The 19,211-nt window shown below is 36.9% G+C and overlaps 1 protein-coding gene across 3 annotated transcripts in view; it reads right to left on the bottom strand.

The window, feature by feature from the left end:
* Nucleotides 1–19,211, bottom strand: part of UNC5C (unc-5 netrin receptor C) — a 350,685-nt gene that overhangs the window by 49,459 nt on the left and 282,015 nt on the right. For all 3 annotated transcript variants that reach the window (XM_045998229.1, XM_045998230.1, XM_045998231.1), the window contains exons 5-7: nucleotides 18,509–18,689; nucleotides 14,749–14,916; nucleotides 12,305–12,469 (exon numbers count right to left, since the gene is read on the bottom strand). In XM_045998229.1, the coding sequence (XP_045854185.1) occupies nucleotides 12,305–12,469; nucleotides 14,749–14,916; nucleotides 18,509–18,689 (514 nt within the window). The remainder of the gene's footprint in view (nucleotides 1–12,304; nucleotides 12,470–14,748; nucleotides 14,917–18,508; nucleotides 18,690–19,211) is intronic.

The raw sequence follows: 19,211 nt of genomic DNA, 5'->3' as shown, positions 1-19,211 counted from the left end.
TCAGTTAACTTTCTTACTACTTGAAAGTAAGCCATCAAAAAGGGCACCAGGGCTCTTGGCCAAGGCAGGGATACCGAGTTTTTCATTCTTCAGTTTGATCCTAGCTCTGCTGCTTCCTTAACTGGGAGAGTCTGGCCAGACTGCTTCCCTTTGCTACGTATAAGGGTTCTAATCTGCGTAGGGGAACGCGAGTCCTCACTCCCATGGAACTGTGGAAAGGGTAAATGAGATGTGTCAAGGACTGGTCCATGGCAAGCAATCGATAAATGACCGCTCTATCAATATCATTATGATGCACATCGCAAGTAGACAAAACTCTAGGTTCTTAAGGGATTTTCTTTGTAGAGTCAACTTATCTCATCATTTAATGAGTGACTTTAGGAAATTTGAATTTCAGGTTCCTTAGTTACAACAGAGACAACGAGCCCCGTTTTTCAGACCTTTAATCCTGTATTTTAAATACTGTATTTATTTTAATACAGTATTTTTATATACTGTATTAAATACTGTATTAAATATTTTAATTTTAAATACTGTATTAAAACGCACTTTTAAAATACTGTATACCCCTTCACGCTCTCCTTTCGAAAGAGGTTTACGGCCTTTGTGGCTTCTGGCAACCACACAGCAGCATGCTTCAGGAGCAAGTTTCCAGGGCCAGAATGAACTTGATGCTAAAACAGTTTTTCACCAGAGGTGGTGCCACTGCTAAACGGGGTGTTTGGAATTGGGGCAAGGGAGGTGTTTTCTGTTGTTGTTGTCATAATGATTAGGGAGTTGTTTGTGGTACTTAGCGAGCAAGGGCCAAAGAGACAGAATGTCCTGCAATGGCAGGAACGAGCAAATGGAAGGCCCGTCTGGAACAAAACGCACCTCCATTGGTAAGGCCTCCCAAAACATGGCTCTCGGATTGCTAGAAGGAGTAAAGGCACGGGGCTCCGGGAATGATCTAAGACTTGTGCCCCTGGTTGTGGGAGTCTCAGTAAGCGCACCTAGGGGAGGCCAACCCACAGCGGGGCTTCTGCTATAGGAAATGTTCATGCCCCACGACCTCCTTTAGGAATTTTTAAAAGAAAATGTAAAGTAATTCTAAAGAACGTATATTTTTCAATGGAAAGATTTTCCTGATCTGAGAGAAAAGGGACTAGAGGATGTCTGATTGTGGAGAGCCACTTGAAGTGAAGACCTAAGTAGCTTGAAAACTGAAGCAAGAGGACAATGTCTTAAAGAGTTAGTCAGAAATGCTCCTTGTGCTAGAAAACACCACACAATTGCTCAAAACAGCATTTGAAGAGGTTATCTAGTCCAGTCTTTTGCAGGTGAGGAAACTGAGTCCCAAAGGGGAGAAGTGATATTTTAAAGTAACCAAAAATGTTGTGATTAAAATTTGGTTTTCACCCTCTCATCAATTAAGATCGCATTGTCCAACTCTGGGTGGTCCCATTCAGAGCTGTGTGGACTGTCTATGTGGATTGTTAATCTAACAATGTTCCAGCTGATGGTCATAAAGTGACTAGGGGAAGGAATGCATTTTTCTAATTTCACAAGGTCATCCTTGTGAATGAGGAGGGGTTGCCCCTATTTTTCACCTGACGTTCCACTACTATAAAGGATGAGAACCCACACCCACGTATCTTAAAAGAGAAAGCAAAATTTCCTTGGTTTTATACCTTGAAAGTAACATCGAGTTATCCTCAAGCACATGGCTCATAATTGTGCAATAATATGCCTCCACAGAATCTATTTGGCTAGTTTATATTTGGGAACTCTCAGAAACAAAGCCAGAAACTATACATAAATCTTCATTTCTCCAATGCACAGCAACGGCTTTGATTTTTCTAGTCTTTTAAAAAATTTTCTTTTCATGTGATACAGGTAATAGACAATAGCCAAAATGATCATGAACTTATGATTAGCTTTTTAAAAGAATACAGACTGCTTTTATGCCTTAAGTAATATTTTAATAGAAAAAATTATCAAGCAAATATGCTGATGTGATATATGCCCGAACCTCTTTGCATCAATGGGTGGGTTTCTAGTCCTTAAAATCAAGGCTAAGCCCTTCCTAACTCACAAACTCCCAGGAGTTAAAACAGATCCTTGACTAGAATTTCTTATTCTAACCCCTTTCTGTCTGTCTGCAGACTAAAGATCCAGAGCACAGAGTTGTGAAGGGACTTGCCTAATGTCACAAAGCTGGTGAACCAGGAATGCAGAGGTCAGATCCCAGTTCTTCGGCTACAGCTTCAACAATATATGTAGATACTGTGCAGGCATTAATTAGCATATTTAAATGAGGAGAGACAAGGCTATAATAGAAAAGGGCCTGATATGTTCATGGCTTAATTTGCAATTCAGTTATTGAATGAGGTAATGCTAATTATTTCAACCATAAAACACCTCTTCATTAGAAACGTTATCATTGATATTCATGAGAAAACTAAAATAAGAGACTTTCCTGCTTAAATGAAACAACTTCCAAACAGCATCTTTTGTTTCAAGTGTGGGGCAAGCAAAGAGGGACACTGAAGTTGGGAGTTTCTACTCTGAAGTAACTGGAAAGCCATGCTGGAATGATGTAGCTATAAATGTATGATAATCGCATTGTATTTGGCACAAAACGCTTCAGTAAATAAATATTTAAAGGAGAAACATCATTCCTTTCAAAAAAGATGCCAACAGGAAAAAAAGAAACACCAATAATTGCAGGGACACTACGCATCGGAAGAAAATCATATTTTAGAGCAATAAAAGCTGACAACCACTTGCTTCCAGCATCCAAGAGCCTGCATGAAAAAAGGCTTACTACACCATGAGCCAGATTTGGGTTCTTATGTTGGCTCTCGTGCTAACTTGTGAGCCCACAAGTTCCAATTCTGTGCCTCAGTTTCTTTCTTTGCAAAATAGAGTTCTTAGTGGAGGATTAGCAATTAGCAAAAGTTCTACTTATCAGGTTATTTTTTGTATATTTTGACTTTAATTATATTGAAACAAATCATTTTGCTTTAGTTTGGTCAGCGGATCACAGTAGATTGGAGTCAGAAGCAACTTATTCCAGGGCTTAAAGTCGGTAATTAGATAGAACGTGAATAAAATTAAAAATTAATTCTGAAATTCCTTTAAGTTAAAACACAATGACACAGTAATCTTATTTTTATTTAATGAAGCAATAATTTTTATGCCCTCCAAAGTTTGAGAACCCTGGAGGCAGATTTAAGGAACACCTATAAGGAAAGTCTGGATGTACATATCTGGGAATTAAAACTCTTTCTTCAGATTTGCTATCAGATCTCTAGTCAAAATGGAGGCGAGTGGGGTTTTATAAGGGGTTCCTGCTTGCCCTCAGGATTTACCCTATATATTTCGATACAAAGCTGCTTCTATGACCTTAATGCCTATAAATAGATCTTATGATACTGTGAGGATTAAATAAAATAGAGAATTAATTTATAACTTACTTGGGGGCTAGGATGTAAGTTATAAAAAGGATATAACTCAATCGCAATTTAAAAGAACATTAAGTGTGTTCTATAAAAGTGCATGCTTTTAAATCATCAAGTTTCTGGTTAGTTTAAGCACATTTATATATCTGAAGTTTACCAAACCACTTCATAAGATCTATCCTTATTTTTATGAGCCTAGCACTAGAAACTCTCTAGTTCCCATGGATTTTCCCCTCTCTTTGACCTGGCTGCTTGATCTTTCTTTTTGTCAGTGATTTTACATACAGCCAAAATATGTGATTTTTCTCACATTTCTTCCCACGCAAAGGCTCTTATTAGAAATCTCAAGGGCCATTCAAAATAAACATGTCCAGATTTTGTTTTTTTCCTTTTAGGTTGGTTCTTATCCAGCTAGCCCATCAGGACAGCACTAATGATGTCAAAGGTCAGGTCTGTCAAAGACACTCATGGTCATTTATTATAATTTACCACTCTTCTGAGGGTTTATTTATTGACAGGGGCTTAAGGAACTCCAAATAAATGAATACATAAATCCAAGGACATGACAACAAGAATTGAAAAGAACATTTGCTTATCACTGATGTCAGTTATCTAAATTGCCAAGGTAATCCCCACCCCCCTGCCTCACAGGACAGCAGGCCATGCCTCACAAAATTTATCCAGGTCGCTGTTCCTACAGGAACAACCGGGGCCCTCTGCAAATGAACAGCTGGGAATTTACATCCCAGGATGTAAAAGTCTTCTCTCGTGACTCACCATGGATGAAGAAGGAACGTCTGAAATTTCACCCAAAGGTTGAGTCAAATCAAACCTGCAGATTGGCTGCATAAGTGTTTCTGATGCAATAGCCTCTATCCTCATCAATGCTCCTGAATAATAACTATCAAATTCAAAGGTGAGGGTGCTGTAATTCACGGTGGTGAAGACACCTGACCCAAAGAGTAAAATGAGGAAGAGTGTTGACGCAGAGGCTGATTTGGATACGATCATCCTAGCTGCCGGAGTTTTAGGAAAAAGGAATACTTAAGCAAAAGCCCCGGCAGGGCACGGACGTGACCTTGGAGGAGTCTAGGCTTTGCTGTGGTCGTAAAAGCTGGTACCCTTCTTGATTCTCTTGGAGCTTCCTTTTCCATCCTAGAAGCTGAAGACCTTGCCCTTGTCCTCTCACACGGATCTGCTTGGGGCCCCATAGGTGTTCAGCAGGTTTCTGTGGGCTCAACTTTCTAACCACATCCCTGCTTTCAAAAACAGGAAAATATTTTACCAGAAGGGAAAGCGCTAAAGCAAACCGCACTTACTATACCGGAGGCGGACGAGCACAGTCCTCGACCAGAATATTTATTTGCCAGCTGGGACACCACGCATATCAAGGATGATACAAACACAGCTATGACATCAGCTTCTTCCAAACTGTGGATAAAAGCACTCACTGTCTGACACTCACAATTACGCTTTCCTACCAAATTGCTGTGTTGACAAGAATCTCACTGGAAACTGACGAGCACCTTCTCAAATGCCCACCAGACAGTTATAAACACATCATTCTCAAGTCAAGAAGAGACTATTTGTGAGGTAAATTATTTCCCCACATTAAAGGCACCTACGATTCCAGGGTTCCTGGTATGCAGTGTGTCCACACCACAATTTGCACAGAGTTCTGCTACTTCCTCTAGATGTGAGAATTAATGGAAGCGCTATGTGACATGCAAATTTTTTAATGAGTAGAAAGTGCTAAAGTTGCAGGCCGCATAACATTTTAATTTCCCGAAGTCAGGAAGTTCACTGATGCAGACACAATTCCAGGCAGTTCTTATTTGCAAATTGTTATTTTTAATTTGTCTACTGTGGCATAAACCCTCTTCAGCAAGAAGTAATTCTAAATTCCGATCTGAACTGTGACGTATCCCTATGTGGGACTCTAATCTTCGAATGGGATTAAAAACTAAAGTCTAGAGGAATGGCTGCTGTCATGTAATAATCTGAGTAAATTCATAAATACATATGAAACACCACTTCTGGATCAAGCTACGTATGTAGTTTTGGATTGCTGTTTTCTAAAGGAAGAGGGAAGTACAGATTAAACCATTATATGCCAACCACGACAAAGGAGATCATACCAGAAATTCATTATAGAGATTATAAAAGTTAAAAGTTATTAGGTCTTGGTAATATCATTGTATTTCAACATAAAAGGTAAACATGGTTACTGGCTTAGCATTTTGGGGGATTTTCAAGTGCTTTCTTCTTCTTTTGTATCTCTTCCTCTCTGTGTCCAGTGTTCTCTCACTCTCTCTCCTTCCTCTCCTCTAGCCCCCGCCCTTTTCTCTCTTTCTGCCTGGAAGCATTTTATGGAAATCCAATTTCAAAACTGTATTGTAGAACCAGGGGCTGCTTTTATATAATTTTAGAAGTGACATAAAGAAACCTAAATGGGCAGACAGTATAATGGACCTTCCAATACTGCTTTTTGAACAAGATATACTATTCTTTGTATTGTTAAGTAAAAACAGGGAAATCTGTTAAGTTTCTCATATCAGGCTTGTGTGTTAGTTATTTTCAATAGTGAAAAATGTCCAAGTTATCTACCCTTTCTTATTGGATGCAACCCATACCATTTAACATACCTAAAGTGTCCATTTATTTTTAATTTTTAATTTTTATTTATTTTTTAAAATTCACAGTGTGCCTATAAACCAAAAAGGTCCAATTTCTTTCTTGGACAGTAATTGACTCTGATGTCTTTAATAATGCATTCCTGTGAAATAACACAATTTTTTGAAGTTCTTAATTTGAATGTTGGATCTCCAGTGTAGGGACTACTTTTTCAGGCCAACAAGCATCCATCCAGTGTAACATATACATGACACATGTTATACTTCAGTATCAACCAATGTGCATGGATGGCCTAAAAATTTAGTGGAGCTGCTGAAATTGCTTAAAGACCATGACCTTGTTTCACAAATGAAATTATACAGCCTCTCATAATGAATCCAATTCACCAAACACTTTAAGTGTGCTTGCAAGGACAAAGTGATATGTATATAATAGGCAACTGGGAAATAATGCAAAACTATAACTCAGCTCCAAACCCCCATGTCTTCAAAATCCTTTTATATGTATCCTTGATTTACTGGCTGTAAGTAACTCTTGCTCCCCAGGGTTTTTATTCAGCTAGGGTTATGTAGGTCTGTAATGCAAATACTTTTTTGGTATTCAAATTTTAATCCAATCTAATTTGAATCAACTTGACCAATCCTCCAGGGCAAGTCAGTAATATGGCTATTTCTCAAATTCCAAGATTCCTGCTTCCAGGATCTTGTTCTAGCTGATCCTCAATATCTCTTTTTTAGAAAGTCACTTACAACTACAAACATAATGAAAAGTCAAGTATAAAGAACATGCTGAAGAAGAAGGATACTGAAAAAGAAAGAAATTACTTGCAATCTCACTGGCCAAAAATAAATGCATGTTTCATTCATCTTTTTCCTAAGCTTACTTTGACACAGTTATGATTAAATGTATATGTAAGTCCATATTCTGCTTTTCCATGTTAAACCATCATAAACATTTTAGTGGCTGTATGGTATTCCATCTTACATAGTATGTAAATGCCATATTGTTACTTAACCACCGCTCTAAACCTGAATTTTCAAGTTTCGCATTTTTTTTCACAATAAGTTACAAAGAATGTAAAGCTTATTTGGCATATATCTTCTTAGGTATTCAGATTAATATCTTAAAATTTATTCATTAAAGTAGGATTATTGGACCAAATAGTATAAACAATTTTAAAGCCCTTAACTCATATTGTCAAATTGCTTCCCCAAATAATTATAAAAATTTGTATTCTAGTTAGCAAAATACAAGAGACTTCACTTTGCACATTTGCTAATATTTAGCATTATTATACCTTTAAAACATCCATTTATCTTGTAAGAAACCCTTAAAGACTATTGATTAAAAATTTCATTTAGCATTGGGGAACCACATATTTTCTAAAGTGTTTTAAAAACAAAACTAAGAGGGGGTAAGCAATTTATAAAATTTTTGATTAATTACTCAGAAAACTAAATAGTCTAGAAACTACAGAGTCTAAGAGAAACACTTAAATTAAAACTATGAGCAAAACCAATGTCTGATATGTGCTACTTAGGCATAATGGGAGATGAAACTGAATTAATAATGATCTAATTAGGTAGTCAAAGCTATTTTAAAATAAGGTTTGCACTATACTGTTAAGTTCTACTTCCTAACTTTCAGTCTTTCTCTATAATTATGTATGTCTCTCCTAAACAGTATAGAATAGGATTTTTTACTATAATTTTGAACCTCCTTTAACAGGCAAATTTAATTCATTTACCTTAGTACCCCTGACATATGATGATCCTTGGTCTATCACCATCTTAATTATTGTTTTCATTTACTATTTTTTTTTTTTTGTGGTGGTTGTTCCTTTCCTGTCCTTAAAAACCTTATTTTGAATTTATAAATCCACCTTTGTGTGTGTAGTCAGTCTTAATATTTTAACTGGTAAACTTGTATCAATGGAGTTGAATGTAAATAATGTTATTTATTGTTTTTACTGAACACGATATGGATATTAGAAAATTTTAACTCAGATCACACTTTCCCACATGCTGTGTTAAGGCTGTCAACAAATTCACTCCATTTTATTTTCATTTTATTTTCTGCCTCTTCATTGGTCTGTCTTTTTTTAAAGAATCAATTTTTATTTTATATTTTTAGTAGTTTACTCAGTGAGAGTTTGTGAATTATAAGCTCTCTTTCTTTGGATTGTCTGAAAATCTTTTACATTTTGCTCTCTTGAGCAAATTTGGATTTTCTAGTTCTTTTCTACCTGTGTCTTAACCTCCCTTCTCTATAATCATTTACTTTATCTTTCTTCCCTGTGTTCTGAGAAGTTTCATGGGATCTGCATTCCAGTTGACTAACTTTCCCTTCAGCTGTATCCAAAGTTGTCTCTGATTTGATTTTTAACCTTCCACTGAGTTTTAGCTTTTAATTGTTTGCCATTCTAGGCATTCCATTTGATTTTCCCCCAAATCTGTCCATCCTTTTTACAATATTGTATTCTTACATTTCTGCTTATATGCCTTTTAAAAACACAGTTTGTCTTTTTACTTTTATTTACTTTATAGTCTCATTCAGATTGCTCTAAGCCCATGTTATGAGAGTGCTACGTAACTCACTTACTGTGTTGTGCACTCTCTCTGGCAGCAGACTGTTCCCCTGGGGGATGTGAAACTTTGTATTGTAATCTCATTTCTAGGAGTGGGCTATTTTTGTCAGTGACCAATGCACTCAGGCTGTGGAAAGCACTCAAAAGAATGGCCTGTTGTTTGCTGGTACCCTAGAAGTCTCACCAATGACATTAATTACATATCTTTTGTTTTTTATTCCTTTAGTACTGTATCTTAGATTCCACAGCAGATCTGGATGTAGGATTGTGGTTTTATTTAACTGAAGATTTTGTTTTTATTTTCTCTGCCATGAATTATCCTGTGGCTTCCCTGGGCTGGTGGGTAAAAATTTTCTAGTTGTTTTTCATGGTGGGAGTAGCCACTTATGAGACCTGGCTTTATTCAAAGGGCTCTAGATTTCAACTCTTGGCCTCAGGCTTCTGCGAATTCTGGGCCTCTGCCTATGTCCTAAAACAAAAAGGCACACTCCTAATCCTTAGGATCTATATCCATGACCAATGTCCCTCTGGATTTTTCTGGTATCCACTCATGTCATGCAGTTACCTCTCTAGTTTTATCTTGACGATTTGAGGATTTCTCTTTCTTTCAAACTTGACTCACTCTCCTTTTCTCAGACACACACATATATGCACATTCCATACATATGTATATGTGTATCTTTGAAGTTTTAATATTTTACCCAATATTTCTATATATTTTGAGTCAAAGTTATTTGTATTGAGGGTGGTGGTTAAGGAAGGAATGTGACTGAATATGACTGTTTTGAACACATTACTGAATAGGCATTAACAGTAATCTATTCTACATATTTCACATTGTATTGTTCTTCAGTGTCAATCTGGCTTTTAAAATATACTACACTACATTATCTAGGTTTCTGAATTCTAGAGACCTCTATGATAAACTCTGAATTTCTCCTACCTAGAAGTATGTCTACATTTATATCAGAATCATCTGTATATAATTTCAACTAGGAATAAAATTTCAGAGGTACTGTACACTTGGTTTAATAGTAACTAATTTTATTTTGAAATAAACATTGCAATGTTGATGAAAGATGTTAATGCCTCAAAGACCCTAATTCTCCTAGAGTAAATAAATGTTAAATGATAGTCCCTAATTGTCAATTGCTACTTTCTGGCTGTCTTTTCTACCCCATTCTATTTCTTAATATAGACCCTGTCCTTGTAAGCTGGGTACTTTTATTATTAGAAAGCATTTGTTTTCCCAAATAAGGACCAAGAACAGTATTATTTTTTTGCAAGACTTTGGTGCAATGCTATGCCAGAAACACCCAGCTTACTGGTAAGTAGAAACTATAACTTTCACTGTAAAATACTATCATTACACAGTACAGCACTATCTCTGTGGTTTTTATCACTGAGGAAATCAATAGTACAGACACAATTTTCTGTTGCCCTAGAGTAGATATAGGAGGGCAGATGAAAGAGTTTATTGACTTAGTAGGGCTGTTACTACAGCAAATCAGAACTGTAAAAGGAAATAGCTTTTTAACTGACTGATTTTAATCCAAACACTCAAATGTTTCAACCTAACAAGAGACTTGATAAAAAATAAACAAACAGAAGGAAACAACAAAACACTCTCTTGTAGCCTTGTTTCTCTTCCTGATTTATACAACCACTTCATGCCACCATTACTGACAAATATCTGTAAGTTAAAAAAAAAAAATTCTATTAGTGCCATAAGAAACAAGCTAGATGCCAAGGTGATGCTATGTCATGAAAGTCTTAATTTGAATATGTCATGTTTGTATTTGACAAATACCATAATTTAGTAAATGTCATTTTGTGTAACCAATTAAAGACCCAAAGTTCCATCTTGCCGGATTGTATTTCTTTTTTTTTTTTTTTTTTTTGTTTGTTTTTTTTTTTTGTATTTCTTGATAAATAGGTTGCTTTGGGAATTTTAAAATATGCACAATAGAAGTAGTAGGTGTTAAATCATCCAAAGTTGAAATACAGTATTGAAACAGGTGGTGGGTAATGGGGAGGGCACGTTTTGCATGGAGCACTGGGTGTTGTGCAAAAAGAATGAATACTGTTACACTGAAAAAATAAATAAAATGAAAAAAAAAGGAAAAAAAATAAAATCTTGGAAAAAAAAAAGAAATACAGTATTGAGAGAGAGAGAAAGGAAGAGAGATGAGGGACAAGGGGAGAGAGAGAGAGAAAAAGAGAGACTTCAAATATTGCTACTTTTTGATCATATGAATCAATTTGTTCTCCACTAAAGGAAGAATATGAAATTATAAAAATGTTAAAATAAAGAATAACTTGGTTGTGCTATGTTTTTATTTTAATCCTCAACTCAAACTCATGCCTAGAGGAACAAACCCTGTATCTCTGGATGAATGGTTAGGAAAACAGCTGTACTCTTTTCATTCTTGCATTTCTAATACAAACTTGGTGAGATACACAGTAGTAGTCTGAAAATCATAACCAGAAGCTGTGCTTTACACTCAGCAGCCACCAGGTCTCAAAGAATGCAACATACTGTGGACAGAAAAAAAAGAAGCCTGTTGGATTTCTATTCTGTGTCAGCAATGTAATTACTTATTTGTATTTTAAGTAAGGGTTTCTCTTTCAAGGTCCTTGTGTGTATAGGCAATGGAAGGTAAACAGAATTTCATAAAAGTGGTGAAAGTGGAATAGTGTATTCTTAAATGATAAATACAAATACTTCTACACAAATATGTGTGGTTGCTTCTGTTTTGCAAAGAATTCATAATATGTTATAATGAATGTCAACATCTGGCAACTCTTAGTTAAGATCCAAAGATAGTCTGTTGTCTGATCCATTCATCTCTATAGGTGTGATATCAGAACAATTCTTACCATCTTAATTCATGGTCATGTAAGATGGTAAAATTGTATATCCAAGGACACCTCAATAAAAGGGGTAAGAGTTTGCAAGTATGGAAATCAAACTACGGTCTCATTAAGAAAAGCTGAGAAACGAGGTCTTGAAAAATGGGGCCTATTTAGCCTCCTCACTCATTATATTTCTTAGTCTTCTACACCCATTTTTAAAATTTTTGTTTTATTAACGTTATTTCCTTTAAACAATCACTAACACAAGCCTAGCATTTTTAAGGACATATAGAGATGCTCCCACTAAACATTTGCTGTAAATTGGTAAATCTATCTGCAGAACCATTTCTTGGGCTTTATATGTATTTTACATTCATGGACATTGGTTCAGTAATGGCCATGAATTAGGAATAAATAGCTTACTTTATCAAAGTCATGTGATTCTACTCCGAAGAGTTTGGGGTGCCCTTTTATGCATTCAAATAAAACTAAGGAACGGTTCCCTGGTCTGGAAAGAGAGACAGTTCCCCATGGATATGACTGAATCACTCTTTGCTCATGAGAACTCAATAGTGTGTGTGTCATTTGTTAACTGGACAGTTATTATTCATTCCGGTTCCTGGGAGATTAGTTCTTTCAATTCTGACACAGAGCTAGTATTCTGACATATTACTGCATTTTTTCCCCTGCTGTTTGGAATTCTTAATTTCTAATATTTCTAAGAAATCCAAATGGTTAAACCTCAGGCCTCGCATGTGTCTTTTGTTTGCTCAAATTGACTTACTCTGCATGCAAAGCCCATCAGTGCAGTTCTTGGATTGCAAGACGAGGCCATCACAGTCCTTGCCTCCGTTCTTGGGGGCGGGCGCCGTGCACTCCCTCCTGCGCCAGTGCGTGCACTCGGTCCCACAAGTAGACCACTTGCTCCATGAAGTCCACCTGCCATCCACTGCCACGCACACACACACAAAAACCAGCAGAAGGTCAGATGGAGAAGCAGCTACTTGTGGGGAGAAGGGAGTAGGGCTCATATACAAATAAAACGAAACAGAAAACTGAAGAAAATGCCCCATCAAGGAGGACTGCATTCATGTCTGCTGCTGGGAAGTGAGCATGGGAGATATATGTCATCAGGGTTCTGTGAAATTTTCTTCCTGAGGGTGTGACTGTGTCTTTACTGACCAATGCAAGGAATTGCTTAAAGGAAGGCACAGAAACCAATGTTGTCACCAGGAGCTGATGAGGACCAGGAGGTACATAAAACTAGATCATGATGGCACCCCTTTTTCTCTCATTTTATTTTTTTTATCCAGGCAGCTTGATTCTGTTGAGACCTTCTTCAATGCTTTGTTGAAATGACTATTATTTTCCATATATGATTTGGTAATTCTATTCCATTATTTGATGATATAGATATTTCTATTTTTATTTTACAAATAATATTTACATGCATTCCTAATTTTTTCCTGTGATTCAGTTATTTAGAATTGACTAACTTTCTCCCTAATTTTTGTTGTTGGCTTGTTAGTAATCTCAGTGATACTGAGCTGATATATTTCTATCTTAAAAACATACAACTTAAATCTTAAGTTGAAAAAAGTACACTAAATTTCACTAAAGTCACACTTATAATGCCTTCTTAAAAAATTCTTACATAAAAATATGAGAATATTAAAGAGTAGTTAAATCTAAAAATTTTCCTGAAATATATAATTAGGATTACCTAGAATTCAATATAAAACAATGCCAAACATCATTTATTGAACATCTAATATATATAACATCTTACACTTACATATTCATAGAAATTATATCAATTTTAGTGGTCTACATAGTTTAGGAAATCTGTATGATTTCATATTCAAATTATTGTGTAAATATATTCTGTATAACATGTATGGAGATACAAACATACTCATATGAAAAAATTATGAAAACAATATTTCAATCATCCAGAGCTGGCTATTTAAGCAACTCCCAGCTATTTGGAGAAAAGACATTTGCTTTGACCTAGATCATCCTAAAGCACGCGCGCATGTGCACGCACACACACACACACACACACACACACACTTTTATTTCAAGTCAGAATGTTCAATGCAATTTTAATTGTGGAAGTCAACATCTAGATAAAATATAGGAGAGTATAAGGTAAAATATTGGAATTCTAAACCTAGCTAAGTGTCAAAATTTGTTACACAAATAAAATCTCTTAAAGGCTTCAGTATGGGATACTGTTTGGATATTTGAAAATGGACACTTGAGAATATAAAATATAGATTATATTTTTCTCTCCAGCTCATTCGTACAACCCATCTCTGATAAACTATTTATTAGAGGATGGATACAACAAAATATAGATTAAATAAAGGGAAGTAAGGACCCTGTTTCTAAATAATGAAATCACAGAAAAACAAAATACAAATAAATAAAAAATGAAATTGATATCATAACAGCTAGTTCAGTGGAATGCGCAAAATTTATAGATTATTTCAAAGTCATTTTAGCTAAACTTTTTAACATATCGTATAATTAAGCATTTTAGTTGGTTTTTGAGTTTGGCAAATTATACCTTCAATTTGCCTCGGGTAAGAGCTGGTGACAATATGAGATGGGACAAAACGATGCTTGGCGGCAGAGGGATGCAATCTCACCATAGGTGCCACTGCAAATAACTCACAAAAACAGGTGACCAACATGTACAGATCATAAGAAGCTGACTGCATTGTATTTTCAAAATCCATTAGCTCGTGTGTCACAAAGCTTTGCCTTCCTTTTAATTCATTCCAAATATTTTATTTGCCCTTGCCCAGAAACTGACACCAAATATCAAATATTTCAGCCTAAAACATTTTCTAAATTTTAATCCCAATAATGTCCATGGCTGTCTGAAGATCAAGGGTTGTTATTCCTAAAATGTGCGGCTTTCAGTGCTGCCCAAATCCCTTGAATTACAAAACCTATAATCTTGGCTCCAGCAGTTTCGTTGAGTAATAGAGAGGGATTATGTCCCTAAGTGTTTAATCTCTTGTTTTATTCTATTTTGCCTGTTTGGGTAATAAAGTTAAGTACAGTTTGGGGGAAAAAGATTTGATTTCTCAACAATGTAAGCGTTTACTGGTACGATGGATATGAAAAATGTGTATCACACATTCAGGTTAAGAATACAGGTTTTTGTATTCCTGGAATGGGAAGACGCATTTGGAATGAGAACACTGGTTTATTTACCTGGGCATAAGGTGGTACAGGCTATCTTCTGCACACTCTGCCCCTCACAGAAGGCTCCACCATTGAGTGGTGCTGGGTTGGTGCAGGTCCTTGTGCGCTTTTGATACCCTCGTCCACAGCGGCTATTACACACAGACCACTCTGTCCAGGTGGACCAGCCACCATTGACTGGAAGGAGGTAAATACAAAATGTGAATTACATGTGTGTTCATGCACACACAGACACACAAACCACACACAACACATAAACAAAAACTCATCTGCTAAGTGACCATAAAAAAAAATTAAAAAATTCAAAGCTAGAAGGGACCCAGGCCATCATTTCATTCAAAGTATTATCAAAGAGCAGAAGAATCTAAGCATAGAGAAAAATAAAATGGATTACCCAAATTTACTCACCTACTCAGAAAAGCAAATAGAACTGTGTTATATTTCCCTTGGCTAGTGTTCTTAAAAATATATATTCCCCTTACCTATTCAAGTTTCAAAAATTATTTTTGACAGCTTATCTCAAACAATAAATGTTTACATCCTTATGTCAAGGTTGAAGGTGTATCTGAAGTATGAGAACTGAAAAAATCATGTAGCTCTTTCTTAATAGCAGATGATTGATTAGTGGTTTTTTTTTTTTTTAACATACATAAACATTACAGCCCTTTAAGGACTTTTAGTCAGTTTCAATAACCCAGTGAACCTGGTTAAAAAATAGCCTTAATATTGCTAGACTTTAAACTAATTGAGTAGCTATTTGATTGAATTGGCAATTAGTTTATGTAATTGAAATGGACATCCATGCTGTGTGTAAAGGCTTCTTATGGTGTTTCATGGAGAGTTCAGTATAGGTATGACTGTAAAACCTACATTCTAATGCTATGTTCACTATTCACCTCTGGAGATCTCCCTCTAGAAAATACTTTGATATATTTTAGTACTTACATAATGTGAGTTGAGATTCAATTATTGTAATTAAGCATTTGCTAACAAAAAATTATTTGCTGGTAGTTAAAAAACTGATACAATGAGAATGAGTGTCTACCTCCTGATCATAAAGAAGGGGGCTGGATATTCGGGTACACCATACAGGTGTCCATCATACACCCAGCATCTCCCCTTCTAGAAGCCTATGCAATGGGAAATCATCATCAATGTGTTGTACATACAGACTCAGACAAGAGCGCTTTTTCATCACAGTTACTTTCTATATAAAGGTAAATAACTGTAAACAACTGTAATGTTCAACAATAGGAAAATGGTAAAGTAGATGCCTGTTCATGTGACTGACACCTAGGCAGCCATTAAAAATGGTTCTAGAGGGGCGTCTGGGTGGCTCAGTGGGTTAAAGCCTCTGCCTTGGCCCAGGTCATGATCCCAGGGTCCTGGGATAGAGCCCCACATCGGGCTCCCTGCTCAGCAGAAGGCCTGCTTCCTCCTCTCTCTCTGTCTGCCTCTCTGCCTACTTGTGATCTCTGTCTGTCAAATAAATAAATAAATCTTTAAAAAAAATGGTTCTAGAGAAGTCTATTTAATAATATATGAGTATTTCAACATTGTTTTAAATAAAAAATATATTTATACCCTTATTTTAAAATCTTATCTATCCATAGAAAATACCAGTAGTATGCATATCAATCTTTTTGAAAGTTGTTTTTGAATGACAAGATGACAGGGTTATGGACCTTTTCTTCTTTGACTATTTCTGTGTTTCCCAAATTTTCTTAACAGACATGCATTTTCAATCTAAACATAATACTAACAAAAATAAATATACACAGCAGACTCAAAAATGAAGTACTCATTAGATGTATATGTTTTGCTGTGGACTTCTGGTGAGCCTCATCTATGAGCCTGGGACGACTTCCTTTATGGGGCCATGAGAAGGACAAACAGATGGTTGATAGGTTGAGTTTCAGTCAGTGTTCCAAAAAGCAACTTAACCTTCTCAGCTTTACAAAACCGGATGTCATGGAATTGTCAGTGTAAATTGCTTACTAGCATACTGGCAGGCCAATATTCGGGCCTATAGTATACATGTACTGCTCTGGTAGGTCCCCCCCCACCCCGGTAGGATTTTAATGAGAAATGAATAATCATAAACTTCTAGGGGAAAAAAAAAAAAAAAGAACGTGAAAGTCCCAGATTTATTCTCCCATTCTACAGAGAAGGAGACACAGGCTCCTAGCACCCTGGACAAGTGACCCACTGAGGGTCAGTTAGAGGGGGAGCTAGTCTGAGAGCACAAGTCTCCTGACCCTTAGTCCAATGCTATTTTTTGAACTCAAAATGTTCAAGTTCCTTGTATTTGGTTCTTTCTAACAACAATGTTCAGCTTATATTTATAGATATTGAAAGCATGCTATACATAGGAAGAGAGATTTGCATATATATTAAACATCTATATAATGCATACACAGAGAGTCTGTCTTCATTAGTTATCTATGATTACTACGTGCTGTGATGCACTCCGTTTCTCTTTTGCCCTTCAAATTGTTAATCAAGTCCTTCAGCCGGTTTAGAAAAAGACAAAAAGAGGAATCATTTCATTGTGACTGAAGAGAGGCAACAGCTTACAATTTAACAGCCATTATCTTGATGAGGAAATTCAGCTTCAGAGTACTCAGAAGATTAAAAAATAGTCTGTATCTGTCTTGTAATGAAAACGAGAGATTTAAAGCGTCACCATATTTAGCCTTTGGAACATCACAGTGGCTCCTGTTTCTTGTAACTCCTTACAGCATGGAGACAGCCATCCTAAGGGCACTATCAGCAGTAAGTACCATGAGCCAGATACTTGCCAATAGCTGCCCTTCCTTCACAGTCACCCACACCCGAAGGCCCCTGGAATATCCTTTAACACTAATGCAGCCATGAGAAGCTTCCCTAAGTGGGTGGTGTCATGTAAGAGGAGGAATACCCTCAAAATACTTCCCAGGGTCGTTAGGTGATCTTTGATACAATAAATCATCAAGCATATGAGGACCTTCTGTATGTCCAATGCTGTGGGAAATGCATAGAGTGGTTTCTCCATCTAGAACGGAGCTTACTGCACAGCTAGGGAAATGAAACCACCAATAGAATGCCTGGAAGACAAGTGAGCGCTAAAAAGTATGGAGAAATAAAAGCATCACACGCTAGAGCAAAATTGGGAGCGAAACTGTTGAGTATTTCTGGAGAAAGGAGAGGCCCCATCAGAGATGAGCTGGACTAGAAAGGAGCAGAGTGTGGAAGGGAAGCTTCCAGAAGAAATCATTCTGTTAAACCTTGCTTCGTGGTTAGGATGAGGGTCACGGAGATAGCAGTGCTCGCCTTCACTCTAAGGACCCTGGAGGGAGTGAGTGAGGCAAGTTCCAGGAAGTCAACGTTGATCTGATGTGTTTGGGGAACAGGTCAGCTCCTTTACCTGACTGAGCCCCAGACGGATAAGCAGGATGACTCAAGCATCTCCATCTCCAAACTCTAGCTCTGGGGGGTCCGGGGTACAGAGAGTGGAGGGCTTAGAGAGGCAGGGACATCTGCTGGCTCTGGTGTCAGCGCTCAGGCAGGTTTCCTTCATCTTCCCCATAAGCTCACTGACAAGGGCTAGGAATCTCCAAGCCTAGTCTTTCTATGAGTGTCAGGGAAGCAGGTAAGTCTCACTGTCAGAGCCTGAGGCTGGGAGAGAGTAGCGATGCGGATTGCCAGGGGCCTCTCCTGGAGATTTTAAATTAAAACGAGAAACGGTAGTTTGCCGTGAACTAGATTGAGATTTGGACAGCTCACTCACCATAGACTATGACAGTTGCTGTCGTGCTTTTCCTCTTGGCAACGATGTTTTTGGCCACACAAGTATAGTTTGCAGTATCTGAGAGGCGGGCCTGCTTTATGATGAGGTTGTGATCAATAGTAATATAAAAATTCCGATCTTCAACGGGATCAATTATGTCTTCATTTTTCAACCATTCCACCTAAAGATGCAAAGAGAAATAGATAAATCCCCAGTATGGATCCCTCAACGGCTGTCTGTCCTAACAGGCGCTTCATAATGTGTGTAATATTGCTCCATGCTCTGAGCTTCTGCAAACCAGAGGAAGTAACTTTCTGAGGTCACGTAAAGTATCACTCACCTGCCAAACATGATTCTGTCTGTACTCCATTATTCTCAAATGTCAATTAACCAATTGGGAAATACAGTGTTCAAATTGTTTTCACTTCACCCTGAGGGCAGGAACAGGGAATGTGCACTGCCAAGTTCAGAACCCAATAAAAAATAATAAGCTAAGCATTTCAAACTGAACTCAAAGCTTTTTGCTATTCAATTTGTTTACTCTTGGCAACTTACTCACTGCTTTTCACAAAAGAATGTAAAGACTATTAAAAGAGCTCAAAAGGCATCTTAGACATCATGTAGCTCTAATAAACCAACATTTGGATGATTTACATGTAGTCTTGCTGAAACATATGGATTAAATTTCCCCAAAATGCATTTA

This window comes from Meles meles, chromosome 2, assembly GCF_922984935.1.
Source record: "Meles meles chromosome 2, mMelMel3.1 paternal haplotype, whole genome shotgun sequence".
Lineage (NCBI taxonomy): Eukaryota > Metazoa > Chordata > Mammalia > Carnivora > Mustelidae > Meles > Meles meles.
Note: the sequence above shows the minus strand (reverse complement) of the source record. Positions and strands in the feature narration are given on the sequence as shown.